General features: G+C 32.7%; 2 protein-coding genes across 2 annotated transcripts; both read left to right on the forward strand.

The window, feature by feature from the left end:
* The first annotated feature begins 4373 nt into the window (after positions 1-4373).
* Positions 4374-12706, forward strand: LOC142340733 (gamma-glutamyl hydrolase B-like). The gene is made up of 4 exons (XM_075391432.1): positions 4374-4689; positions 6283-6565; positions 6757-7063; positions 12406-12706. Exons 1-4 carry the CDS (start codon positions 4588-4590, stop codon positions 12677-12679), a joined length of 966 nt encoding a protein of 321 aa, XP_075247547.1. The 5' UTR covers positions 4374-4587; the 3' UTR covers positions 12680-12706.
* Positions 12707-15534: 2828 nt separating this feature from the next.
* LOC142340734 (gamma-glutamyl hydrolase A-like) lies at positions 15535-27404 on the forward strand. The gene is made up of 4 exons (XM_075391433.1): positions 15535-15864; positions 18896-19178; positions 21240-21546; positions 26846-27404. The coding sequence occupies exons 1-4, from the start codon at positions 15760-15762 to the stop codon at positions 27138-27140; spliced, it is 990 nt and encodes a 329-aa protein (XP_075247548.1). The 5' UTR covers positions 15535-15759; the 3' UTR covers positions 27141-27404.
* The last annotated feature ends 536 nt before the right edge of the window (positions 27405-27940 follow it).

Raw genomic sequence — 27940 nt, forward strand, 5'->3', positions numbered from 1 at the left:
TACCGGAAATCAGCGAATTTAAACACAATTTTGAAAACAAGATTGCTCAATTATCAATTCAATTTCCCTTCCCAACCAGTTTGTATGAACCATTACACGCAAAGGAGTTGTAGATAACAAAGTTTACTGCTAGTAGCAAATCGCGATAGATGTCAATTCGAAAAATATCAAAGTAGCATCTACATTGATAGACACTATTGCCTCGCGTTCGGTATGTTTTCGATTTTATTTGGTTTTCTGAATTGTTAATCAACAACAAAAAATCACATTGGTTGCAAAAGAAACAAGGCGGCTCGGTAATGTGCGATGGCACATAAGGTTCCGACCCCGCCCATCCACAATTTTGGCATAATTGTCTACCAAATGAGGAACAGATAGAAAAACCCAAAAATTATTTTTTGCGAATCCCAAAAAAGCCCGTCTTCTTCAAAAAATTCTGTATGAATGATAAGATAGCCTCCAAAGCAAATAACTCAGTGGAGTAAAAATTGAAGCATTAGATTGCTGTAATATGTCATTATTAAGAAAGAGAGTCAAGACGAACAGCAAAATCAAACAACAACAACAACAAACATTAATTACATCAAAAAATTTATGTCCCTCTTAAAAACAAAATTTAATAACAAAGTCAACATACCGTCAGATAAACCTAAAACTAAACAAAAATAACTTATAAATCACCAGAAAACATATGCGACCTGTCCATAAAAAGGTTTGGTAACAATTATACAAAAAAGAGCAAAAACAGGTAAGTAAAAAAATTAACTTATTTTTTTGAAACAGTTAACTTCAAAGTAATAAATACCATTAGGAATCAATTAATATTACCACAAAGTTATGATTACCACTGCTTCTATATAAGGGCATTATGACCTGTCCTTATTCATTTTTTAAAGCGGCTAAAAAGAACAACAAAAAACAAACAAAATTTCAATTGAAACTTGCCAGAAAACGCTGTCAAAACCGTCAAGCCAAATTTTGGCAATCAAAATATATTTGATTGCTCCTTCTTCAAACAGCTATAATGTATTACGTGGCCATTCATTAGTAAGACTTGGTAACAAGTAGACAAAAAAGCGAAGTGCTAAAGTATGCAATAATTTTGTTTTTTTTTTTTTCGAAAAAAATTACATTCAATGTCATGAAAGGCATTAATTACAAAAAGAGCTATTTAAATAGGGTCGTTTATTCATGAAAAGGAAGCCCTTGAGACCTTTAATTTTCCAGAATATTTCTTGCATCTACAAAAAGAACGTCAAATATGACAAACATCAAATTAATTTACTTTTTTTTGTGAAAAACCGGTGTCGAAGCCAGTAAGGTCACAACAATTTCTTTTGGGACACCAATCCCTTTTATTCCCTTGACACCCATAATGTCATAGTTGACCTGTAATTAACTAACGAGATTAGGTAACAAAAAGAAACAAAAAGAACAAAATTGCGAAGTTAAAATTTTTTTTTTAATTTTGGAAAACGATTGTTTTCAAAGTCATGAAAGCCATCAGGTATCTACTAATATCAGAATATCGGTTCTTCTGTTTTTCCATGAAAAACCAATGAAAGCTATCACTAAACAGGAAATTTCATACGACCGAAACGACAAAGTATAAATGACAGTTAGAGACAAAATTAAAAAATTCAATTGATTTCTTCAAGAAAGAGGCGTCGAGGCCGTTAAAACGATGATGTATATCTTTCAAGCTTTTAATATGTTCAATGGTGCCTTATTCTGAATGTCAAGCTTTTAATATGTTCAATGGTGCCTTATTCTGAATGCTAATAAGGTGACATGAGAACTGTCAATAATGTGATAATGTGGCAAAATTAGAAAACGTGAAAAACTGGCAAATATCAAAACAAACAAAAATCTGAAATCTTGTAGCCAGAAAACAATAACTTCAGGCTTAAAACTGCAACCGAGAATAAGTGTTAAATCGGTAGAAAGAAGACGTAGTCTTTCTTTGCTGACACTAAGCTGGAAGTTGAACAAATTAAGAAAAAAAAATAGAGGAAAAGTTATTTAAGCCATTATTTATTGAAAAGTCAATTATTTTTAAAAAAAGAAACGACCATAAACTTTCAATTAAAAAACTAAATGCATTAGCTTTGAGCTGCTTAGCAAGCGAATTGGTTGAACCTATCACTCCTGAGCTTTGATTTGATATGTTCTGTTCTTTATTATTAAAAAGGTCTCTTTTTTTAAAAAAAAAAGACCGACTGATTACAACCCGATTTTTTTTTGGATTGTAACAGTCCAAGAATGGCCCAAAACTAGCACTGCTGTTACTTATTGTCCGTTAGGAACAATTGATTTTTCGAATGTTGTAGATATAGATAAATTGTTAGTTGAAATCTCAAAATAAATTCTGCATTTTTGATAATCAACGAGTAAAGTTAGCAAAAAACGGCAAAGTTTTAACTACAGTGCACTCTCAGCGGACTCTGAAGTAGAAATAGCCCCCCCCTCTGAGTATACAAAGGTTGTATGAGTGTTGTTTGGGGGTGTACTGTCGGCCAATTTTATCAAAGTGGTCTAAAGTAGCTTATTTCGTGCTGTTTTTGATGAAAAAGACTAAATTTTGAAATGTTTATCCAGATTTTTTGACCAAAAAAATAAATCAAAACAATCAGCAATGCTTGTTCGTCTTCAAAAATAAAATCAACGACTCTTTTCTTAAGAATTATAACAAATTTTAGCAAAATTGACGTAAATTTGGGCAAAAATTCCGGAAAATGTGAATAAAAACAACGTGAATTCACTCTTCTTTTCTCAGAAGTTTAAACCTCGATAACTCCCTGTAGAAAACGAAAATTAATAAAATCTTTTTAATTCCATATTCTACGCTGGACGAGCTTTCTAATGATACCAGTCTCAACTCTCTATAATGAATATATCGAGCGGCGAAAATTCACGGAACAAAAAAAAACCCATTTGAGTATATAGTTCCTCCCCCCTCAAGTGGGTCGGAACAACAATGCATTTTGCTTCGGAGTTGAAGCTTATGCCACATGTTTTTCAATTCATTTTCTGATAATTTTAATTTTTTTTTTAAAATTGCTGCTTTGCATTTATGTACTACTTTTTGTGTTTGAGGACGACACCTGGAATTGAGTTGTCTAAAAGAGAAACCATTACATTTTTTTTTGCAAGATAGGACTTAGGAGGCTTGGAAGCTTAAGTCTAAAAATGTATGAAATTTATTTTTCCTCTTTCGAATTTTGATTTAAACTCGTTATATCGTTGTCATATTAGTTCTACAATTTTGCAAGAAAATCTCTTCGAGAATTTTTCCTAGGCTGGAAATAGTTCTTATTATGTCTTTACTTCATGGTAATCAACACTTTCTTTGTTGGAAGTTCTCAAAGAAGGGACTTGCTCAACTTTTTGTGTGTAGAGCAAAATAGCAGCCTAGCCTATAATATTTCCATTCAAAAAAATATTCGTCAATCGATAGCTCTTGGTGTTAACAAGGGAAATGTTTGCGAGAAATTTAAATTAACAGCAAGATGGTGAACGAATATACTATCAATCCATTTGGTAATTAATGTAATTCCAATTTTTGTTTTCTCACCCAAATACGTTTTCCCAACAATCTTTAAGTTTTGCTGTTTTTTAGTTTTATTTGTCAGTAGCTATTATAAGATCGGCCAACTTGTATTCAAGGTTCGGTACAAATGCAGGAGGCAGCAATTACAGAAATGAATTAGGTTTCAAATTTCGATGCCTATAATTGGCCAAAATTAATTTTCTTTTTGGAAAGTAGTTAAAGGGGAAGACGGGTAGAAAATTGAAAATTTCATTTTCGGAATTTTGAATTTCATACGTTTAGGAAGTCTTTCTCAAGAAACAAAGAATTTCAATTCTCTTTTCGAAAAAAAATTGATCCGCATTTCTTATTAGAATTATTTGAAACTTGTACCATTAATGCAAGTGTGAGGGAATTTTTGAGTTTCAATCACGTCCCGTGCAGACTGAGTCTACAGATTTTTGTGATTTAAATCTTTATAGTGAAATTTGCGCACTGTCTCAGCATTCTTTTTCCCAAATAGATAAATTTAAACCAGTAGTTCAAATTTAATTATTTGAATTAAGTGAACAAAAGTTAAGATCACGACGATAATACAGAACCAACATCTAAGATAATAAATCGGCTTTTTGTTCGAAACAGTGGATGGGCCGGGCCAGTAAAATTGACAAGTCGAGCAGAATAGGCAAACTTGATATAAATAGATTTAATAACTTATGCCGGTTGTTTTGTTTACCTTTTGAATTCCAGTTTTGCAAAATGCCTTTTAATTTTCAACATATTTGTTCCAATGTTGTTTCGCTGAAAATATTATCTGGAATGAAACAATGGGGTCAAATAACTGGGTATTCAAGAGTCACGTGACCAAGAAATTTAAGCAAACTGAAATTTCAGCATACCTTCAAAATATTGGACTTCTTCAAACGGACAACAAATCGTTTAACTCAACTAACATAACTTGAATTAAAAGCCAAATTGCAACGGCGAGTTTGGAATTTTTATTCATTTTTAGAAGATCTATTTATTGCTTGGGCTGCTTGTTAAAATTAACAATTAAAATGAGACATACTTCGATTGTTTTATTTCTGGTTGCGACATTAAATGTTGTGACTGCGAAAGAGTGCACGAACAATCGCCCAGTTGTGGGAATTTTATCCCAGGTGAGGAAAATTTGCCCAAAATTAATTTAACAGGTCCTAACTTGATTTTTGTATATTAACCTCAAGCAAAAGAAGAACGATACAGTGATAACATATATAAATATTTAAATTTCTAGTTTCAAAGACTATGAAATTATGTAAATAAAATTATGTATATATAAAACGAAATTAAACAAAAACCTGTTTTTCAGTCTGACAATTAATTACAAGGAAATTCACTGTGTCTAAACAGTTGAGAAGAGTTAGGCAAGAAGGTTAAAAAATCAGACTTCTGAATTTGAGTTTTTTCTCAATAGCTCAAACTTGACGCTAAAACGACTGCATGTAACTGCATGCTATAAAAGAAGCTGCGCATTTAACTATTTAGCTGAAAATTTATCAACGAATTCGTCATAAGTAAACGAAATATCACGATAAAAATGCTCCAAAAATTGTTGTACTGAAATCATTACGTGGCCAATGTCCGAAAAACCGAGTATAGATACTCAATGTTATCGGGTTTTTTCACGACACATGTTTTAAGATCATAGTTGAAAGCGCTTGTGGAGACGGGCGAAACTAGGCAAATTTAGTTCAAATCTGCATAAAATTACCTCTTCCCGCGGATACAGTATTTAATTACCAAAATGAAAGTAAACCTAATTTGGTGAATAATTTCAGAAATTCCCCACTGGATACTAATTGTGGATAAAGAACACAATAGTGGTTATGAAATTACCCATATCACTGTTTACAAGAACAATTAAGTCTCTGAAGTTGGTCTCAAATAATTACTAATAAAATTTTTGGCAATGAGGCTATAGGCTAATTAAATGCTCAGAATAGTTTGTTTTTGAAAAACGCAGAATTTAGTGAAATTTGCATTCTCGGATATTGACCAGGAGATGATTAAACAAAAAGTTGCACTTAATGTGTTGTTACTTAGGAGAAAGATAAGCGCATAAAACTAGAGGCCAACATGGTTTCTTTTCAGTAAAATCGGTTAAATGAAGCTTAAACCGTGATACAATGCTCTTCAGGTCCATGACACCGAATAAAAAGATTTTCTCCTTTTTCAACAGATGTTTCAGAGAACAAATTATAGCACTGCAGTTAATATGGATTTGTTACCTAAATTTCTAGATTAATTTTCCACCGTTTAAAGTTTTCTTTTGAACTTTTTTGTCAATATTGATAACCCTAGTCACTTGCTGAGCTAAAACAAAAGCTACTATAACAAATTCGGCATTTAAACAAAAACTTTTCAAAAATTTGTTTCCAAAGCAAGAAAATTGTACTCACAAATGATTATTAAGTAGGTTAAGTAACCAATTGAACAATTTTTGTAAGTGCTTCATTTTGGGTTACAATTTGGGTTACTTCATTTGGGGTAACAATGATTGAACATCATTTGGGGTTACAATTATCTATCAAATCTTCGGGGTTTTATTATCTATCAAATATTAAACATTTGGGGTTACAATCAAATATTGTAATCTACTGAAATGAACTGCTAAAAAAACTCGCTAAACAAATAATACAAGAAAAATGGCTTCACAACATTTTATATGTTCATAATTTTCTGTATGCCTGATGCATTATGTTTTTGTGCAGGATCTAAATGAAGATGGTTACCCTCCATCATCCAACTACATTGCCTCCAGTTATGTCAAGTTTGTGGAAATGTTTGCGGCCCAGGTGGTGCCGATTCTTCCCAACAGACCCCAAGACTATTACGACTATCTGCTACCCCGTTTGAACGGAGTTGTGCTGCCAGGAGGAAGTGTATCGCTATACTCTGGGTCTTATCATACTTTTGCCCAGAAAGCTTTTGACTATTCAGAGAAAGTCTTTAATGAGAGCGGAGAGATTTTCCCAATTTTGGGGATTTGTTTAGGTAAAGTTTCTCAAAAAATTGCTTACACCCCGAGTCGCTTAAACGACTGGAAATTTGGAAAAAATATACAAGCTTATTAGACCAATCTGTTCATCTTTTCCGCTTCGACAATACAAATTTTAGACAAAAGTGATGCATCAAAAAATATGTATTCAAACATTATGTATTGTTTTGCTGAGGCTTGTTTTTAGGCTTTGAGGAGCTGTCGACACTGGCAGCTGGTAACCATCACGTCATGTCCAATACAGACAGTTATGGTCTCCTGACAACCCTGGAAATCACTGACTATGGATTTAACCAGAGCAAACTTCTCAAACATGCTCCGGGATGGCTTCTGAACGCGATGCAGAACATGGCACTGGCTCCTAACTTTCACCATTACGGGTTGACCCCAAATACGTATGAGCAAAACAGTGGAATACAAGAAGTGTTTGAGGCAGTGGCTTACTCGTATGATAAAGAGAACGTCAAATTTGTCGCAATTCTGGAAGGAAAAAGGTGATATATTTTAGGATTTGAACAAAGCCTTTGTTTTTTTTTCAATGACAAGAAGATAGGAGACAGTGGATGATAAAAGGGCTCTTGGTTCTTACAAATTGGAAAGAAGCACCACTTTCCCAACGCTCTTTTTTATACACATCAAAGGGGAGTATTGATCTTCTATCCCCCGTTGATTCGCGAATTCTCAATTTGTAAGATCTTATAAATTTCTTTCGAAATTGTCTCATAAGATAATAGTAAGCGGGTAAATTATTTAGAACAGTCAGATCTTGCCTAAGAAAACTTGAGATTAACAGATCCGAAATGATAAAATATCATCTCATCAGATTTTACGCGAAAAAAGATCAGTCTTATCAGATCTTACAAATTAACCATTCGGACCTTATCGGATCTTTGACTTGACAAAATACAAACATTTGTCGACTTAAAACGGCTCCAATTTCTATGACTATTCAGTGTCGAAGCAGAAACAAGTCTTTAATATTCGCAATTTAATATTCAAAAGCTTGGTTCGCTAGCTTCATTGACGGATTGAAGATATTTCTTACAAACTTGTCGAATCGAAATTGCAGATTGAAGACACCGCGCAACATAAGAGGCGTTTGCGGTTGATAAAATTAAAATTTTACCATCTACGAAAAAAGCCAAAGTGTGAGAAAAGCCGCGGTCAACAATTTTGCTGAGCTTGAAAAAGTTTTTTCATCTGCTGCATTCAGTGAAAAAAAAATTGTTTTTGAAAAAGGTTTTGTACTGTCGAAACTCGCTTTACTGAATAGAAATTTTGAAGAGAAGAGGAAAGTGTCTCTATATATTCGTTTTTACCACTCACTGTTTTTGAGAGTGAAGAAATGGGGTATGAACTTTTTTGCTTTATTTTTTTTTTACGTCTGTGTAGACAGTCATTTTTAACAGAATATTGTAACGGAACAAAAGTTATTTCGTTAAACCAAGAGTAATGTTTTAGATTTGTCATTAGGTAAGCGCATTTTAAAATAAATTTTTATTGTTTTAAATTGGTTGGGAACTTTTTTCAGCATTTCAGCCAACTTCTGTTCATCATTTCAAAATATTCGGTTGCGGAAAAAACCCACGGAAAAAAACCCACTTCATTTTAGATAGGAAATAAACCCCCACTATATGAAACTATCACAACCGAACAACTTATCACGACCGAAATTCAATTTTAAAATGGGATATATCTCCGTAGGGTTTATTTCCGTAGGGGTTAATTTCCGTGGGGGTTTATTTCCTATCTAAAGTTAAGTGGGTTTTTTTCCGTGGGGGTTTATTTCCTATCTAAAGTTAAGTGGGTTTTTTTCCGTGGGGGTTTATTTCCTAGACACCAAACTATTACCTTTATTTTCTGTTAAACGGATGCCATATGCTCATGGAATTGAATTGTCCAATTGACAATTTATAACAGTTTTTGGTGTAAAAATTGAAAAAAATTAAACACTAGTTTGTTTTACGTTCACAAAGATGTTTTATTTGCAAAGTTGAGAAATAATGGGATGCTATTCTGGCTGGCGTAGTAATTCTTCGAAAAAATCTTTGTTTTCAATTGTAGCAGAACATTCTTCCTTAATTCGTACTTATGTTTATTCAGGGAGATTTTGATTTTTTTATAACCATTTTTTTTAATCAGTTTTTATTAAAATGTTTTTTTTCTGTTGTTTTGGCGTGATTTAAATGAAAATAATTGTTTATTGTTTACAAAGACGACTCCAGAGGCGTTTTCGTATTTGATACGGCTATTCTTTGATTTTGAGCAGCTTATTATTTAAAATATTTTAACAATAGTTTTAATTTTATAATATACCTTAATATTTAATTGAGTATTGTAAATCAATTTTAACTTTGTCTTGTTCAATTTTTATTGTTATAATCAGATTTTTAATTAATTATTTTATTATTCGACGAATAGCTAAAAGTTACAGAAAGCGCTCATTCTAAATTTCGTGTTAGTTTCTATGGTCTTTTGACAAGGGTTTTCTTCTCTGTCCCTCTGTTCACTTCGAATTAACAATGGATTTTTTAGCAATTGAAAGTGTTTATGCGAAATGCGCACCTTCAAGTCAAAAATAGAAATTCTTTTTTTTTAGCTTTTCTGAAATCTTAAAAATGTTTTAGTTTGATGAATTTACTCAGCTTCGAATTCAAAGCAAGTTTCCTGCGATTGAAAAATGTCGGACGTAATTTGGTCATTAAGAGCTGTTGCGTCATCTTGTTTAACACTTTGACCTTGTCAGCCATTCTTAGTTTTTGTTTTTTGGTCAAATTCGCTAATGGATAGAATCTTCAACTAGTTCCTTTTGTCATTCTTCATACTGTAAAAATTGTTTATGTGTTGTAGTGCTCCTTCTGAAATTTCCATAATGACTGATAAAATTTAATTTGTTAGAATGTTTGTTCTGTTTTGTTTTGGTCTTTAGTATTTCTGTGATAGAACTGATATCAAATCTTTCTTTGCTTTTTTTCTTTGTGATATGGCTCAGGGCTTTTTGTTCTACTGGTTGTATGCTACTTGTACAAAAAGACACTAACATGCTGTAGGAAACGCAAATGAGTTTTTGGTTTGCATAAAATAAACATTTTTGCACCTTGTCACCTATGTACCTATCTTTGACTAATTTGCGCCCAACTTTTGTTGTGCTGTTCCCCATCTACACCTTTTAACATGAAAATATGATAGGCGGATGATGTTATTCATATCAAAAAGTGTTATCAAATCTGTTCCAGTATATTTTGTTTGAGTTGCCCGAGATATTTTACTGAGCTCTTCAGTTATATATTGGAGAAGTTTTCAAAGTTATATTTAATGTGAATAAAAAATTTCAAACAATTTTCTACAATTTAAAACAATTTTCTTTAATTTACTTTTCGAGCACGAATGAATGAGTTGATTATAGATTGAGCAAAATGCTTGTTGTTCCGGTTACAATCTATCTAGTAGCTTTCGTTATCATGTCGATCTTTTTCTGTCTTCTAAATTTTTTCTTTAGGGTTGCAAACTTTTTCTTGAATATGCTTTCCTTGGTGATGCCATCAGTAAAAGTAAACCAAAAAGTTAAAGAACTGGCCTTTTATTATGAAAAAAATTCGACAACTCCCGGAAACGTAATAGTTTTAAAACGCTTTTTTGAGGATTTTTATTAATTTTCATGCTTGGCTCTTATTACTACTATTTTTTTTATTTCTATTAAAAGACAAAATTAATTGTTTATGCTTTGTTGCAATGCTTTGGAGTCAAACATTTAATTCTCTTATCGGAAAATACAATACAGAATAAAATAATTGCAGAAATTCATCTTACATCTTATTTGTCATTTCAACTTGGTGCATGAGAAAACGGATTATAAAACCTGATAAAAGCACACAGAAGTCAACTTCATTTAATTATGAACTAAATGGTTTCCATTAAGGTCTTTGAGTAAAGATTTTAAGCTCAAAAATTTAGAATAAAAGCTTAAAGACAACAGATTTGCAACTGGATTTCGTTTTTTTTTTCAAGTAACAAACGCTAACTTATTTTCGCTTTTCAAAATTTTCGCTTTTTTGATGTAATTCAGTGATTAAGTTTGAGCACAGATTAAATTCACGCTTCTGCATCAAATGGAAGGCCAAAGTGAGTACTTCAAAGCGTAAATTTATCAAACTTTGTTCAAAAAGTAGTATCAAGTTGCTCAAAAATTGCCGATTGAGTAAATGCAAACTTTTGGTTTTTGGAGACTTTCATTACGCATGTTGAGAAACAATTTGTCTTTCTTTTCTGTTTTTCTCTGTTGACCTGCTAGCGAAAACTAGAAAAAGTGACAAAAGTTTTTGTGTTCAAAAGTTGCATAAATACTGTAGTGGGAATAGACCAATGGGCAGCTATTGATTTTGCTGACATTGACACCGTGTTTTATTTTTGCGAATATTTGATTTTCACCCATGTGTTTAAGAAAGTTTGATATTTGCTCCTATGTTTTGTTGTCTGTTTTGTCTTATCATATAGTCTTGTAACTGAAAATTGATTATGAAACTTTAAAGAAGGTGCTTTTACCTATGGGAAATCATAAACTTTTCTTTATTAGTGTTCACAAATGTTTTGAGTTTGGGCTTTGGTTTGTTGTTTTTTAGCGTCCTTTTTAATCGCATTCCCTATTTTCCACAGTCGTTTTATCCCTAAGGGTAATAGAAAAAAGAGATGCTCAGTGCTCTCAAACATTGAACTGTTATGAATTTTCAACGGTTATCAGATTTGGAACGTGTTCTATTAATTTTGACTCCAAACTTTTTCAGAAACATTTTGGTTTTTGACGAAAGTCCATTTTTTTTATCGTTTTCGATGTTCAATCTCTTTGTTCCATGACAAAATTTTGTCAAAAAAGCTGGTGTTAATTGTTCGTTGCAATTAGTTTTGTGAGCTTTGTCAGCATGACCTGGTTTATTTTGATTATTTTAATAATAGTGGTTCCCGAATTTTTTCTTTCGGTTTTCAAGTTTCAGTTTCTGTATAATCCAAATCAAAATCCTAGTTTTCCTAGTTTCTTGGGTTTGAATTGAGGACCTGTCTAAAAACTGTTTGTTTCGAAATGTCGTCCTCCTCAATGTAATTTAAAACCATCTAGTCACGCGTCAACATATTAAAGAACGGGATATCTAACGCTTTTGTCCGGGGATATCTAGTGCTCAGCAACTGATTTTGTGCGCGTTATGTCTATTTTTGCTATAATTTTAAGTTTTTTTAGTAAAATGTGCCAAACAATTCTGAGCTTACTTTGATTAATATACAATTTTTCTGCGAGTTTTGCGTTTATCAAGAGTTTTTGGTTTCTTGATCACTCAATAAAGCAGTTTTTACTTGCTAAAAAAATTGCTAAAAAATACTTCTTCGGTCCTGTAATGTCGTTTTCTCAATATTCTCAGTGTTCTCAGTCTTTAACTAACGTATTTTTTTTACCCAACCAATATGTTGTTATTTGAAATGTGCCTTTCTCCGTTGCTTTTCCTATGCATTGATGTTTTTGGACATTTGTTTGCGTAATCAAAATAAGAAAAACGATAAATGTTGTTCAACATTGAATAGTATGAAGTGGCTAAAATTCTGATAATTGGTTAAATGTTCTTTTAACCTTGAATCCACTATTCGGTTTTTACTGTTGTCGTTTTTACAAATTTTTTTTGTCTATGTTAGTGCATGCCATCTGTAAACGAGTATTGTGAATTTGATCAATATATGGTTAGTTTTTGATTTTTTTAAAAAAAGACATGTTCGAAGAGGTAGCGCTTGTGGTGTGCAAATAATTTACACCCACTAACAATTTTTGTGTGAACAAACTTTTTTTTTGTTACAGCCTGCCATTCCTTGGGTACCAATTCCACCCTGAGAAAAATCTGTTCGAGTGGTACGAATCCTCCACTTACCCTCTCGCCCACGATTTCTATGGAGCAGCATTCTCCCAGTACCTGGGCGACTATTTTATCCAGCAGACCAAGAAGAGTTGCCAGGCATTTGAAAGTCAGGACGACCTGGAACCCTACTTGATATACAACTATAACCAGACTTACTCATTGCATCTGTTCAGTAATTTCCACTTTGTCCAGATGTACATTTTTGATAGCGAGTAGGAATGAATAGAAATCTTCAATTCAAAATTGTTAATAATTGATGAGATATAGAGATAAAACTAAAATTTTCCCAAAAATTCAATTGATACCAGTGAACTCAATTCTGTAAATAATACAGGCTCTGCAATACAAGTGCTAATTGAGATCAGAGATTCAAGCGACTGAAGATCACAGAGCAAAACAACCTCTGATCAGCCAATCTTCGACCGCAGTGTTATCGACATCAAAAAACCTTGATACTCTGGCGCTAAGCTTTAGCCACAAAATACCTCAAGGGTTGCAAAGCTTAAAAAAATGATTCAAAACACAAGAAATCAAGGAAAGAAAGGCACGTGGAAACAATGATATGAAGGTAATTAAAGCAAGGTTTTGAGAAACGAAAGAACAAAACCATAAGTCGAATCACGAAGAAAAACAAATCAACGCTTCGTAGTCCCCCCCCCCCAAAAAAAGGCATCGTCATTGCCTTCTGGAACTCCTGGGTAATGGCAGTCCAAATTCGCCTAAGCCCCCAATTTGCTCCAAATTTTGGAGGCGTGTGGGAATGACTCGCACAGATAGTGAATTGAGCTCTTGTTTTGAATATCGGATCCGCAAAATTGAATTGGTATGTCTTTCCAATTATTGTCAAAGTATCAGAATGTCTTGGTAACGCGCTGCCTTGACGCACGTCAGAAGCGGTAACGAAGACGAAGATCCTTTCACCCAAAATCACTAACTGTTTGGTCGGGCCTTCCCCAAAGTACCAGCCTGTGTTATCAATGAGAACCTTTCCTTGAAGACGAAAACAGGGACTCATAAAAACAACGACTGGGATCATTGTGGAGGAGGCTGGTCCAAGAATACGACCCAACTCTGAACGCCAAAAATGGACTAATTTGCGATTCAAGCTTGAAAAAAAGGAGATAGTTTGATTACTGGACAATTGGACTCTGAGAATAATTTGGCCTCAAGAACCAGTGGAAGGACGTTAACCGGACGCGACTAAACCGCTAATTCTTGTGAAAAAACAGACCTAAGTCTTTTAACTCGCCCAGCTGTAAGATTAGCACATGTTTTCTCAAAACCAATTTTTGCTAGATTAGGTTTTGGTGGCCCAAGATTGTTACAGATATCAATATTTATTGATACTTTGGCAAAAAAATTTTGCCAAGAAATGTCTTATTTGTTCTAAAGCTAATAATAGATAACACAAGAAATCAAAGTGCAAAAGGGCACTTGGAAACAATGAATTAAAGGTAATTAGACCACGGTTTCAAGAAACCAGAAAACTTGATCGACGCTTCAATGTGACCCTCTCTTGAGGCATTGTCACGCTTATCAAAAACCCGAATAACTGAATTTTTTATTTAATTTTTTTGGAAAACCAGAAGTAACGTGACATAATCTGTCAAATATCATAGTGAACTAGTGGTAGCTCTACTAGTGGTTGATCAAAAAACGTAAAAGTGAATATTTATAGAATAATTTAAAAAAACTGTTTTTGTTCATATAAGATCACCAAAAATTTATTTTTGAAACTCACATTTTGTACATTGAATTAAAAGGATTACCCAAATAGGATTAAACTGAGTGTTAAAGCTATTTTGCTCATAATCAGGTTTCTTTATAGAAATGTTGAAATAATTGCTACGCTGAAAGCTAGGATGCAAAAGTGTTCTTCAATTTACATTAGATGACTTGGCTATTTACCATTCTGTTTTATTGATGCAATTGAAAAATTGAATATTGGAAGGATACATGTTATTTCCCACAATTTAATTGCATTAGAGATCAGCAAACAATTGTTAACACTAACGACAATCTTACATTATTTTATGGAGGAATTCATAATGACGAAACAGAAACGCTTGCGTCTTGTCGACTGATAGTTGAAGTTAAAAAAGTACTCTCATAAGATAGCTTTTGAAACTGAATTAAGAACTGTTATACCGGCATTTTATTGTCTCCTTTCTGCTCCATAAAGTACAAAACTTCTGTTTTGTCGCCCAAAAACCGAAGTCTTCAATTACCTACTGCTGAGTAAACAAAGATCTTCAACCGTCTTAATCAATTTTCTCCTTAAGAAGTGTAACTATTTTCTGCTCAAAAATGTCGTTTTTAACTATTTGTAGATTTAGGACATCTAATAACGTACTGATAAATAAGTTGTAATTATTGTTATAGTATCATATAATTATAAGTAACCATTGACCTAAATTTGCTTTCAAAGATAAGTTTGAATGAAGTTGAATTGATTTCTGAAGAACAATAATATCAGCACAAAATCAACCGAACCTATACTTAATATCAAACTTAGATAGATATTTGCTCCAGAAATAGCTGAATTTGAGAGATCGTTAAATTTTTATATTCTACGCTGGAAGGTTTTTTCAAAATATCAGTTTTTTTAACGCGAAAGACCTTAAATTTCAAATTAGCATAAAATCAACGGAGTTTTTACTTTGAATCTATCGATAACTTTTCATTATAAAACGAAATTTTAAACATCTTGTCGGTTTTTTCATTGCTTTCATATTTTTTCACTTGATCTTTCAAACAGCATGTCGATTTTTAAAATTTGAAGGATTCACAGAGCAAAAGAAGCACCTTTTTTTAAATGATGATTGAAGTCGGCAAAGGTCACACGTGAGTGGTTGTCTAGAAACGAGAACAAACTTAAATTGAGTTTAAATGATTAGTTTCTGCGATTCTCTAAAGTCGAGAAGTGAGACAAGAGTTAAGAACTGCAGTGAATGCGTACTATCTCGCTATAACCTATAAATAGCCCTACTCTGAATAGGATATGGAATTCAAACTTGGACTTGAACTTAATTATAAAGTTTCTAATTCGAGATAAACTTGAATTATATGTGTTCCTATTGTGAAATGAATTACATGTTATAATTCGAGATAGAGTTGATTTACTCGTGTAAAACAAATACTTCTCGGTGCAAGTTTAATCAAACAGTTGCAACTTGGTATACGTTTTATCAAATTTTTGGTCAATTTTTCTTTTAAAAATTGAAGTAACATTTCAAAAGAAAATAATTGACAGCTTTTGAACTTTTTTTCATTTATTCGACTCATCAGTTTATCGAATGCATTGGATTTGGCTCATTTTCTCTTTTGGGACTGTTCTGTTAAAAGAGGCCAGTGGAAAAGAATGTTCGAACGATCGTCCAGTTATTGGTATATTATCTCAGGTAAATTTAAAAAAATAGCATGTAAATTATCTTCTGTCAATACAAATACAGACTGTACACGCAACTTTTGCAAATACATATTCAGTATTTAACTGGTAAATTCATTGAAAGATTAATTTGACATATCTAAGGATTAATAGTCACTCCCCAATTCATTAGCTGCTGTTTTTTCTATAACGTTCTTAAAGCTAATTATAAGTAATACCACCTGAATTGTATATTCCTTATTCTTGTCTAATTAATTTTTTGCTAATTATTGAAAAACTGCCTTGAAAAAAAAGGATTGTTTTAGCAAAAAATTCTCTATCTTTATTAAGCAGTGTTGCAAGAAAAATTGTAGTCAGAAGAAAAATATATATCAGAAAATATTTGTTCTGGACAAATGATTCATCCTCTAAATTGGAGGACAATAAGATGAATACTAATAACAATTAGCAGTATACTCCAAAGACCTTTGATAGTTTGATGAACTAAATTTTTAATAATTAAGTCTTGGTGCCCGGTTTTTATTGGTTTCTTTTTATATCGCTTTTTATATCGGTTTCAGAAATCCATTTTGTTGAAATAGTGAGTCAGACGTCAAAATGAAAGTAGTGACTTAAATAAAACGAAAGAAATAAAAGTGAATTTGATTGAACTTAGACAGAAAAATTTTGGAAGCGAGTGGAAGCATCGGACCTCCCCAAAATTTTTTATTGAAAATGAAACCATTAATTGTTGTCTGACAGAAACAATCTTTCATACAGCAAGACAACTTCTTTACATCACCAGTGCTAGCTAAACTATTCAGTTATGAAATTAAAGCTGTAATGACTAAAAACTTCATTACATATATTAATGATGTAGGCAAACTTTGAAAAAACTATTAACAACAGAAAACAAAAACATATGAAACACAGATTTAAATCCAAAGACAACCTATTCACAGTGAAAAGCTAATCTGATTTCCTGAAAAGGAAAAAAAGGCATCTGACATCTGGTATCTGGTCACTTAGAAAAGGCAAAATTCTAAGATGGACAGAAACGGCTGAAACTGAACAGGCTAATGTTTGTCAAAAATCTGTCTCACACGTTCAAAGTTTTGGAATTGATGCTGTAACCGAAAATCATTCGGAGAGAGCTTTAGACAGATGATATTTTCAGATTGGTAACTGTTTAAGTTTTAAAAAACTGAATACTAACAAAAATTTAGCTCTTAGGAAAACAGAAGAGATTTTGGCTTAGAGCATTTTCAGAATTTTTTGCAGCATTTTTAGATTTTGAAAAATCACAAAAACTTCTCTCTTATTGGAGAAATTTTTGTTAAAATGCAAATTTGAATTTTATCAGGACAAAAATAGAGTAAAAAGATTATTAGCAAAAAACTATTTAATGCCTTAACCTGTATACAAGAAATTCGCAACAGAGTAATACTCTTCAGTCAAGACAAGAACAACAAATTCACAATAGTAAACCTAGAAAATCCTCGCAGCTGCTTTATATAAAACAAAATCAACTTAAAATAATAAATGAGAAAATGAAAGGATCTAAAACTTTAAAAAGTTTCCTTTTACAACCCGGCGCAGAATACGAAAACTAAATACACAAAAGTTGTTCGGTTTGCATTGTTTTGAACTCGCAGATTCAAATTAATGAAAAGTTAAAAAATATCAAAATTTTGTTAAGAATGCAATATTGAAACAAGTGTTTATTGAATTTAAAACACTAAATAACAAAAAATTATCATAACTTCAATAAAAACAAAATGAAAATTAAAAACTTTTGACGGTTCTCAGTAAGCTTTATCAAAGCAAATCGAACCGAAAAAACAAGAAATAGGGAAAAATGGACGGAAAACCGCCAAAATCTTATTAGTGTGGATAGAATTTTTGTCGAATAAAATCGCCCCACGCCATAAACACAGGCATTCTGTTCCTTAATTTTTGAATGGCCTTGGCCATATACACTGATTACAATAATGTACTGTCAAAGATCCATGAACCTAATTGATCTAAAAACGGTTTTCGGCGTCAGTTTCTCTCACGTTCGCTTTTAGTACAAATAGGACTTCCGGTAAGAAAAAAACCCGAATAAAACAATACTTCTCTTCGAGTCGTCAAATGGAGAGCGGCTAAAGGAGAGAAGGGTTGTTCATTAATAAAATTTTAAAACTGTTTGAAACCGTACGAACTTTTATGTTTCTTCTCCATCGGAGTTTTTTGACATCCTAGTGAAAGCAACAAGATTTTTCCGCAATGCTGCCGTCAATGTAGCTCACTGTTTTTTAATTGCCCTAGTCTAGACCTTGAATTTATGAAAAAACGTAATAACTACAGGTGGGGAGGGGGGTAAATATTGAGTTAAATTACAACGTGGAGAACCCTGTTAAAGTCAAGGCAAATTCTTTTCATAAAATCAGCCACATTTTTCTCAATATTCATAGACATTCAAAGAAAAAAATGAGTCAAACTAAAAAGTGTCCGCCAACATCTGGGTTCGATCTCCTGACCTTCTCCAACCTTACCCAATGGTTAACAAATTTCGCTAAATGTCTTATTTTGTTAGGAAATGAAAAACAAGACACTGCTACGGTGGCGAGGATAATTTTGTTATTGACTAGTCAAATTGCAGAACAAGTTGTATTGTCCAGACAAATTCCAAGAACTTGTCTTTTTGTACTTTCAATTCTCAGGACATTTTTTGTCTATCCTAATACTTGCACAATTGCTTTAGTTTCAATCAAAGTCGAGAAGATCACGCAAAATTCAGACAAATTCTTTTCATATCAAAAATTTATCCAGGACTGTCTTTTCATGTCTTTTATCGGTCGAAAACCGTATTATAATAATTCCAGGTCTAGACTAGAGTGTTTAATCGGTATCCTCACTAGTACCTAGATTGGTAAGTTCTTTTGGGGCGACTCCGGTGACGATTAGAAGCATCTGACCTTAATATGTCATTTCAAGTTTACCGAGCACCGAAACATGATAGCCTCAGTTGCTAACTGTCTACTTAAATTAATTAGAAGCTTTGTCTCATTTTCTCTCTGTAGGATCTAAATCAACCTGGCTACCCTCCATCATCTAATTACATTGCCTCCAGTTATGTCAAGTTTGTTGAGATGTTTGCGGCCCAAGTGGTGCCAGTTCTACCCAACAGAGCCCAAGACTATTACGACTATCTGCTGCCCCGTTTGAACGGAGTTGTGCTGCCAGGAGGAATCGTGTCCTTATACTCTGGCTCATATCACTATTTTGCACAGAAGGCATTTGATTACTCAGAGATAGTTTTCAACGAGAGCGGGGAGATTTTTCCAATTCTGGGAATATGTCTTGGTAAGCTGTTTTTCATTAAAAAACACATGAACAATAATAGAACTTTTATAGTTCGTGAATTTATGCATTCTCGAAAACTCTAAAATTTAGACCCCAAGTGTCATGAAGTTTAGCGAAAAATCAAATTCCCAGGTCAAGTTTTCGTCAAAAAACATAACACCACAAATACAGACCTGAAATAAACTTGGCTGACTTTGCCCTCGTATAATTCAGTTACGGTAAATTGCGGAATTCAGACTACATCCATTGTAGCCTGAGCTCCACAAAAATAGATTTTCTCAATTTTGCACAACTGTGTTTTGTTCAAAAACGGAATCCAGGTACCAAATCCTGTAACTGAATTCCACAATTTATGTTGTAACCAAATTTCACAATGATAAAATATCACAATATGTATTACTAAATTTCTCGGTTTTATAGCTGTCTGTACACTTATTTGCAATTAATTGTATTCAGACTAATTAGTCGCTAACACTGGTTACTGAATTTGAATTAAAATTTTGAGAAGTGTCTTGCTTTTTTAAAATTTTTTGCTGTGGTATTTTTCGGCAAAAAGTTTCATTTTAGCTTAGTTCGCTGAGTTGCATTTAAGCTTTGAAAATTAGTTTTAATTCAAGTTTGCATACTCAAGCGCAGTTTAGCATACAATAAGAGGAATTGTGTTACGTGCAGGAACACACACTCATACTCAGGAACACACACACACACACACACACACACACACACACACACACACACATATATATATATATATATATATATATATATATATATATATATATATATATATATCTATGTATGTGTATGTTTGTGTGTATGTATATATAAACATATATATATATATATATATATATATATATATAAATGTATATGTTTGTATTTTTTAATTTTAGCTAATTTTAAGAGAACAAAACATTACATGAAGAGTGTTTTCAAACATTTTGATAAATTCTATGAGTCTTCAAGTTTAAAGTCCTGGAAGACTCATCGTAAATTACAACTCCTCCTGAAAGTCTTGAAAAAGTTCATGAAAATGGATTCAATCTGCTATTGTAGTAATTCAGGTACTACAAAAATTACCAGAAGGACTCATCATCAAGCAACTGCAAAACGCTTTTCGTCTTCTTCAACAAACTCAAAAAGTTCCTTTCCATAAACACATTTAAAAATTTAAAAAAAAAATCAAAAATCAACTTGATTATATCAGTCATTCTTCAAAACGTAATAATACATAATTATAACACGCAGATGCAAGTTCTAAAAAAATCGTAAGGTCTCCAATGCCAAAAGTTCTCCTGTACATAACCTGATTTTGACACCCACAAACTTTTATCAGTTTAAGACGTGCAAGAAGTTTCAGTGACCTCAAGCAGAGTCATGAAAGATGACTAAACATGTTTTAGCTTCGAATTGTTTCTATAAAAATAACATTTTTTTTTATTTTCGTATTTTTTTCCCACGTTGAAATAAGTTACCGATTTCCATCATCTTGAGAATGTATTTAGCCTAATATTTTATTGCCCAACCTTTATTATTAGTTACTTTTGACCAAAGTCGAAGTTTCATTTGTTACTGTGAACATTGATATGGGTGAACCAAAACTGCTAATTGTTACTAGTCTAGCCCAAGAAAGTGGAAATGAGTTACTCATCGTGCGAACTAGTTTCGAATATATCAAAACTTGTTTGAAGTCTGAATTAAATTCGCTTACTGCAACTGGTTTTCACAAACGCTTATGATCCTAGTTTTAAAATATGCTTGTAGAAGAAAAAAGAAAATTAAGTATTTTCGAGAAATCTGAGGTTGGCCAAACAATGTTGGCATGTGAATAAAAAATTCCCTTATTTTTTACTGAATATTTGATGTGTCACACTTTTTGACCTTACAAATCGGTAAAATCACGACGAATAAAACATAATTTTCCTTTTTTTAACCCATTTCATCAAGAAAAAACTGCTCCGAAAAACGAAAAATGTTACTGTGTAATTTGAATTTGTTAGTTACAACTTATTATCTAATAGACCTGAATCATAAATATTCTTTGTTAAAAATACCTTCAAGGTTTTGAGGAGCTGTCGACACTGGCAGCTGGTAACCATCACGTCATGTCCAATACAGACAGTTTTGGTCTCCTGACAACCCTGGAAATCACTGACTATGGATTTAACCAGAGCAAACTTCTCAAAAATGCTCCAGAGTGGCTTTTGACAGCAATGCAGGAAATGGCACTGGCTCCTAACTTCCACCATTACGGGCTGACACCAAGTACTTATGAAAACAACAGTGGCATTCACGAGTTATTTGACGTGGTTGCCTACTCCTATGATAAAGAGGACATGAAGTTTGTCTCTATAATGGAGGGCAAAAAGTTAGAGTTTCATTCGATTATTTCATTTTTATAGAAACTATTTGTTAATGATTAGCTTTTACTTATTATTGCGGTTATTGCTTTGTAATTTTGATAGCCTATGTAGCAGGTCAATGTTGTGAACGATGAGGCAAAAATGTTGAGCAACAAATTCCGGAACAAATGTTTCTCTATTAGCGAGCCATCACACACCTCAACCCCCGATTGCACATCTTAAAACAATCTTAGCAACTGTAAAAATTTATGCCTCACATTTTAGTAATCATATTAGGACGTAAAGGGTTTAATGCAATCTTGGAAGCACCAATGAGACAATTTTTTGCGTCCCAGGCAAAGTTTTGTTTGAGATCTTAATTGTCATACTAAGCTGTATATAGTAATCTGCAGCTCAAAAAAGCCGCATTCTATGCATTCTAGACAGAAAAACATGAACGCCGAAGTGAGGCGTACAAAAAATTTGGATTATATTTTCTGTTAGGAGGTTGGTAAAAAATTGAAAAAAGCTGTTTTAAAAACAACTTCAACAGACCGATAAGTCTCTCTCTGTGATTGCTTCAAGTTTAAACCAATTGGAATCTGTGCTGGTCTCCTCAAATAGCGAAAAGCACGTTTCCCTGCACAATATAAGAGCAAGATTTAGAAAATTGGGAAAAGGTAACATTGAGCCAAGTATCGCGCATATTAAGGGTAAGTTCAATTAACCAAAGCGAAAATTACAGAAACAAATTTTTTCCTCATCGAACTTGCAAGATCATTATTAAAGTTTTTTATATCTATATGGAGTCAATTATAGTTTTTTAAAATGGATACCACAAACTTTATTCAAATATATATAATTTTTTTTTATATCAAAATATCAATATTTTCTTATAAAGTTTTTGATGAACTCGTTAAATTTCATTGAGAAAATGCGCAACAAAAATACGATCGGAAATAAAAAAAGCATTAATTTGTGACTAACTCTTAAACTACTAAAAAGGGCACAGATGTTGATTTAAACCTCATAAAAACAATAAGGTAACGTTCAAATGGTTTTTCTTGTAGATTTTTTTTTGGAGATGGACAGAGTTAGTTTTTCTCAAGAATAATTATTTAGTAATTATTGACTTGTTATCAGCAGTTAAAGACTGAAACAATTAGCTTTAAACTTTTGATAAGATGTGAAATTTTAAAAACTCACACTGTTTCGCAGTCTCACTGATGTCCTACAAAATTTTTCAAAATTCTATGTTGTCTGAAAAGCAAAAACATTTGTAAAAGTGTGCCTATCATAATAGTGTTTATATCAATATCGTGTTTGTTACTACTGTTTCGACTCCTTTTGTTGGATGGATGAACTTCATGCTCATCCGTTTTTTGATCAGCCAATTTTGGCTGACCGAATCATTTATTGTATTTGACACATAGACACATTTTGACACATTTTGTACTTTGAAAAAAAAGTTTTTGGTTTTTTGGCCTTTTGTTTTATCTTTTTCAATATTTGCGGGCCTACTAACGCCCAAGCGATATTTTATTGTCAGATCGTGGTCTTCTAAAACAACACGTCGGAACTTGGAAAAAGAATTCGGTTTTTAAAGTCACTTTTTGTTTTCAGTTTAGCGGACATTCGACGTCTATTTTGGTTTTCGTTTCGTAATTTTCTGGCAAAGTATAAAAACACGAATTATTTGTTTTTATGGTGAAAATTTTTTTGTCATCTAATTTGGTAACTAATGGTTTTGTTAACTTTCAAACCAAGCGTCCCATTACAGACAAACCTGTCTGAAGTTCTCAATAAGACTAAGAGAATGAAAGTAAAGGTCACAGTTTATAGTTTATTTAATTATTTACTTTAAAACTAGCAAAAAACGTCTGTAAATAAATTGGTAAAAATTTCACAATTTTTTGATTTTTGGAAATTTATGTTCTCCGTATATAGTTTCGTCACAATCTGAGTATTAAAAGGACTCATTGATTTCAGCGGTGGAAAAGGTTGAATTTATTGATGGATAGAGTTCATGGCTTGTGGTTTTTTATGACTGGAACATGAATATCTTCAAAAAAACAAACTTTGCCTTCCAATTTCTCGCTAAAGAAAAAAAATGTATAATCATGTAAGTTTATTTAGCACAAATTGGTAAAATTTCTTCCATGTGTTGTTTTTGATTTTTTGAATCTTGTTTTAAAAGTGCAACTATCAATTCTTATTTTACTTTCGAGGCGAATTATCTCTAATGAGGTGTAATTCTTGCTACTGAACTTGTCAATTTGACAGCAAATGGCTTTGAAATTTTTGTAAAAATTGTTTTGAAAAATGTAACAGATTATGAAAAAATTGCTCCTTCGCCATTTTTTGGCGACTCGTAAAACATTCTCTAATAAAATTTCTAGATGCTTCGTATTCAAAGGTATGTGTTTCTTCTTAGAAGAAATAGTTTTCCGTCAGGTGTATTTGATTTTTAAAATTTAGAACAATATTTTGACGAAATGTGCTTTTGTCATAATTTTCTCCTTCGTTTTTTTTCGCATGTGTGGTTTTAAGAGATTTAATAACTAATTGGCGAACGAAAAGAGCATGGTAAATGCCAAGCGCAATGCTGAATTACATCACTCACGATTCTGATCATTTTTATCTAAATTGGGTGACCACATTTGAATTTGAATAGTCACTTTAAATTTGTTTGTGAGTCCAGAGGTGTTGTTTACTGAACTCACCTGCACATTTAATTTGGGCTCAGAGGAACCAATGGGAAATCATGAGAAGTGAAACAACCTGACGAATAATGAATTTGTTACATGAGATTTTAAAGTTTGACCTTCATTTTGAATTCGCCATAGAAGTTGTGTCGTATCATAAGGAAGCGCGTTTAGTGTAAAATTTAGAAAAAAAAATTTTTTTGTTTTGGGTTTTTTATTCACGGAGTTATCTAGAGTTAGTTTTTGTGAATATTTGACTGATTTTCTTGAATGGCTGACTGTTTTTGTTCTCATTTTCCGCATTTTTGCTAAAAAATTTCCTCTTTTTGGCTAAAGTTTTGCTAAGATGTTTAAAAAACAGTTGTTTTTAGTTTTAAATACACAAAAGAAATGCTGAACCCTTTAATCCAAATTTAGGCTACAACTTTGGTTTAGTTTTTGTTACAATTCATCACTTTTTTTATGAAAATGGCCACAAATATGCATCTTTGGCCCACTTTGTACATATTTGGCATGAATACAGACAAAAAATCTTGTCACAACAATCTGTAGAAATTTTAGATAAAACAATTTTTACCCACGCGTACTCTGAGAGTGCTCTGAAAACAAAGTTTTGCCGTTTTTCCAAAAGTCTCAGCAAAGACTCGGCGTTTTTTATCATTTGAAAAATATTTTGTAATGTTTTCTTGGCTTTGATACTACGATTTTCGAAACAAATTTTGTTGATTTCCAGAGTTTTGAATGTTTTTGAAATTTTTTCCGAATCTTGTCACATATTGACATAAATGAGATGTATTATATTATATTATTGATGTTGATAGAAAGCTCAATTGTAAATATCAAAAAAGATATTGAATATATTATGGTTTCAACGGCTTCCACAACCTTTTTTTCGCAAATTTCGTTTTCAAACTTGGCCTTTTGTCATTATTTGTCATTTAATGTAGAGGTATGATTTTTCCGCATACATTTCAGCGTAATGGTTAATCCTATTGGCTGTCTTTGGACGCGTATTTGAAACTATTCATTTATCTCATATGACAGCTAATGGTTTTCATAGCTTTGAAATGAATTGTTTTCAGAAATATAAACGTAATTTATATCTTTGCTGTTTTGTACTTTGTCTCTTTTTTGTCTAAAGAATAACAGTTCACAAATCAAACCATTGATAACACGCTACTGCAGTTTGTCAATTTTAAAACTTTTGGTTGAAAAGATTAATTTAGCGGATTGGACAGTGTTTTCTCGCAAAATTTAAATAAAATTCTTTTCTGTATTGCTGTTCATTATATAGTCATATTGCTTTTTCTGGATAGAGATGAATCTCAATTGCCAACCTTGATGGAATAGATGAACCTCTTTAATGATTTCAGTTAACAACTATTGGTTTTGACATTGAAAGTAATTTCATAAAGACAAATTGTACCTCTTTTTCTACTTAATATTTGGTTTTAATTAAGGAGAGTTCCCATATCTTTTCCAACACACTACAAATAACTTTGCTTTGTTTAAGCTCTACCTGATGCGGTTTGAAATTCGTTAGAAATGTGTTTAAGGGCAGCTTTGAACCTCCGGTTTTCATTCACAATTTAATATGAAGAAACTTAAAAAGCCGTAAAGTATATGTTTTTATCCATCTTCAAAAAAGTCATTTTTGTGTTTCAAGATGACATTCAATGAAAAAAAATGTGTTAAGCCAAACCTATTTTTACCGCTGAATTTTAGTTTCCTTTGTGAAATAAATCTGCCTTAGCCATATTTTTCCAATGTTAAAATTTAGCATAACATAAACACAATCTGACTAGACATCGCCTTGAGAAAACCACGCCTGTATTTTGCCTACACAAAACAAATTAAAAATGTAATATCAGAATGCGAACTTTTCGAGAACCTTGCTTTTACTTTGAATCCTTTTTGGTGTTCCGAGAAGGCTAAGATCTATCTAATTAGAATAGCATTGTTTGGATTGGTATAAATTTTCTAGAGCGTTAGAAGGCATATTTTTCAACAAAAATTGTTCTAGCAAGTTTCATACAGGAACCTTGTAAGCTTCAAACCATATCTTGGAATCATCTTCTAAAGTTTGATTCCACACAACACGTCGGTTTGTGTAGAACTGAGGTCTCAGTTAGGGTAGGGCCTCCATACTTCATGACTGTGTATATCAAGTGTTTAAAACACAATAAAATACAATTCAAATTAAAATTTGCGGTCTAGTTTGATGCTAGTGTTTTGTACACATTTGTTCAATCTGCTTGAAGCTGTGTGGGCGTGGAATGAACAACAACAACGCTTTGATCGAATCGTGCTAGAAAAATACACCAATGGTGAAATCCAGGATTTTTTAAAAGTGACTGTTGATTACAATCAACGATAAAAGATTTCAAAACAAAAATAAATGGAAAACTGAATGGAGACAAGAGCTTAACTAATTCCGTACAAGGTTGTATCAAATAATCAATTATAGAGAAAAACAACATTTGGGTTGCATTAGTTTGTTCTATATATGTTCAAAGTTTAACGAGTATTACAAGAAATAAGTATAAATTGATTGTTTTCTCTCATTCTAATCAGCTAATCCGTTAGTAATTTTTTTTCGGCTAATAATACCAATTTTTAGATTGCCGATTATTGGTTACCAATTCCATCCTGAAAAGAACTTGTTCGAGTGGTACAAATATCCAACATATCCAGTTGCCCATGGCTTCTACGGAGCAGCATTCTCCCAGTACCTGGGCGACTATTTCATCCAGCAGACCAGAAAGAGCTGCCAGACATTTGAGAGTCAGGAAGATCTGGAACCATATTTGATATACAACTATAACCAGACTTTCTCGCAACATTTGTTCAGCAATTTTGATTTTGTTCAGATCTATATATTTGACAGTGAAAACGAAACATTGGATGGAAACTGATTCAAATAAACAATGCCAACAGCACACAATACAAGACAATAGAGGAAGTAGCCGTATACTCGCACGAATGCTATGCACAAAAATGTGTGATTATTTGTACGTTCGTGCTTGTGTGTTTGTGTGTGTGTGTGTTTATGTGTATGTATGTGCATGTATGTCCGTGTGTGTGTGTGTGTGTGTGTGTGTGTGTGTGTGTGTGTGTGTGTGTGTGTGTGTGTCTGTTTGTGAGCGTGTGCGGGTGTGTGTTTGCGCGCGCGCATGTGTGTGTGTGTGGTTATGAGCGTGTGTGTGTAAGTGGGTGACGGCTTAACAAATAGACGTACCAAAATATAGAAATTTCAACGAATGTGATTGGTCGAGAAATTCATAACACTGTACCTTTATGCGATCACTAAGCCTAAATTGGATATAAACTAATGCTAGATTACCTTTTCCTACCGCATCTGGCCATGCCTCAGGCCACCCGTGGGACTTGATATGAATCTATCACAACGGATCGTGAGACCAGTTTGCCCCAAAAAATTATAATTATTCTATTTCGGCTTATCGCGATTTCTGAACAATTTTACGTTAACACGCATATCCTATTCTAAAACATGGAGAATTTGTTGAGCTATCGGCCAACCAGAAAACAATATTCCTATTTTCTCAATTGTGATTGGCCAGCAGTAAAGTTTCTATATTTTCGTACGTCTGCCATTTTCACTATCGCCGTGTAAGTGTTTGTGTGTGTGCTTGTTTGTATGTGTGTGTGTGTGTGTGTGTGTGTGTGTGTGTTTGTGTGTCTGTAGTTTTGTGTC

This window comes from Convolutriloba macropyga, chromosome 6, assembly GCF_964194025.1.
Source record: "Convolutriloba macropyga chromosome 6, txConMacr16.3, whole genome shotgun sequence".
Taxonomy (NCBI): Eukaryota; Metazoa; Xenacoelomorpha; order Acoela; family Convolutidae; genus Convolutriloba; species Convolutriloba macropyga.

Coding starts and splice junctions, on each gene's coding strand:
- LOC142340734 (XM_075391433.1), top strand. CDS start 15,760: ATGCATTGGATTTGGCTCATTTTCTCTTTTGGGACTGTTCTGTTAAAA. Junction 15,865..18,895: donor TTATTGGTATATTATCTCAG/GTAAATTTAAAA, acceptor TTCTCTCTGTAG/GATCTAAATCAACCTGGCTA. Junction 19,179..21,239: donor AATTCTGGGAATATGTCTTG/GTAAGCTGTTTT, acceptor AATACCTTCAAG/GTTTTGAGGAGCTGTCGACA.
- LOC142340733 (XM_075391432.1), top strand. CDS start 4,588: ATGAGACATACTTCGATTGTTTTATTTCTGGTTGCGACATTAAATGTT. Junction 4,690..6,282: donor TTGTGGGAATTTTATCCCAG/GTGAGGAAAATT, acceptor GTTTTTGTGCAG/GATCTAAATGAAGATGGTTA. Junction 6,566..6,756: donor AATTTTGGGGATTTGTTTAG/GTAAAGTTTCTC, acceptor GCTTGTTTTTAG/GCTTTGAGGAGCTGTCGACA.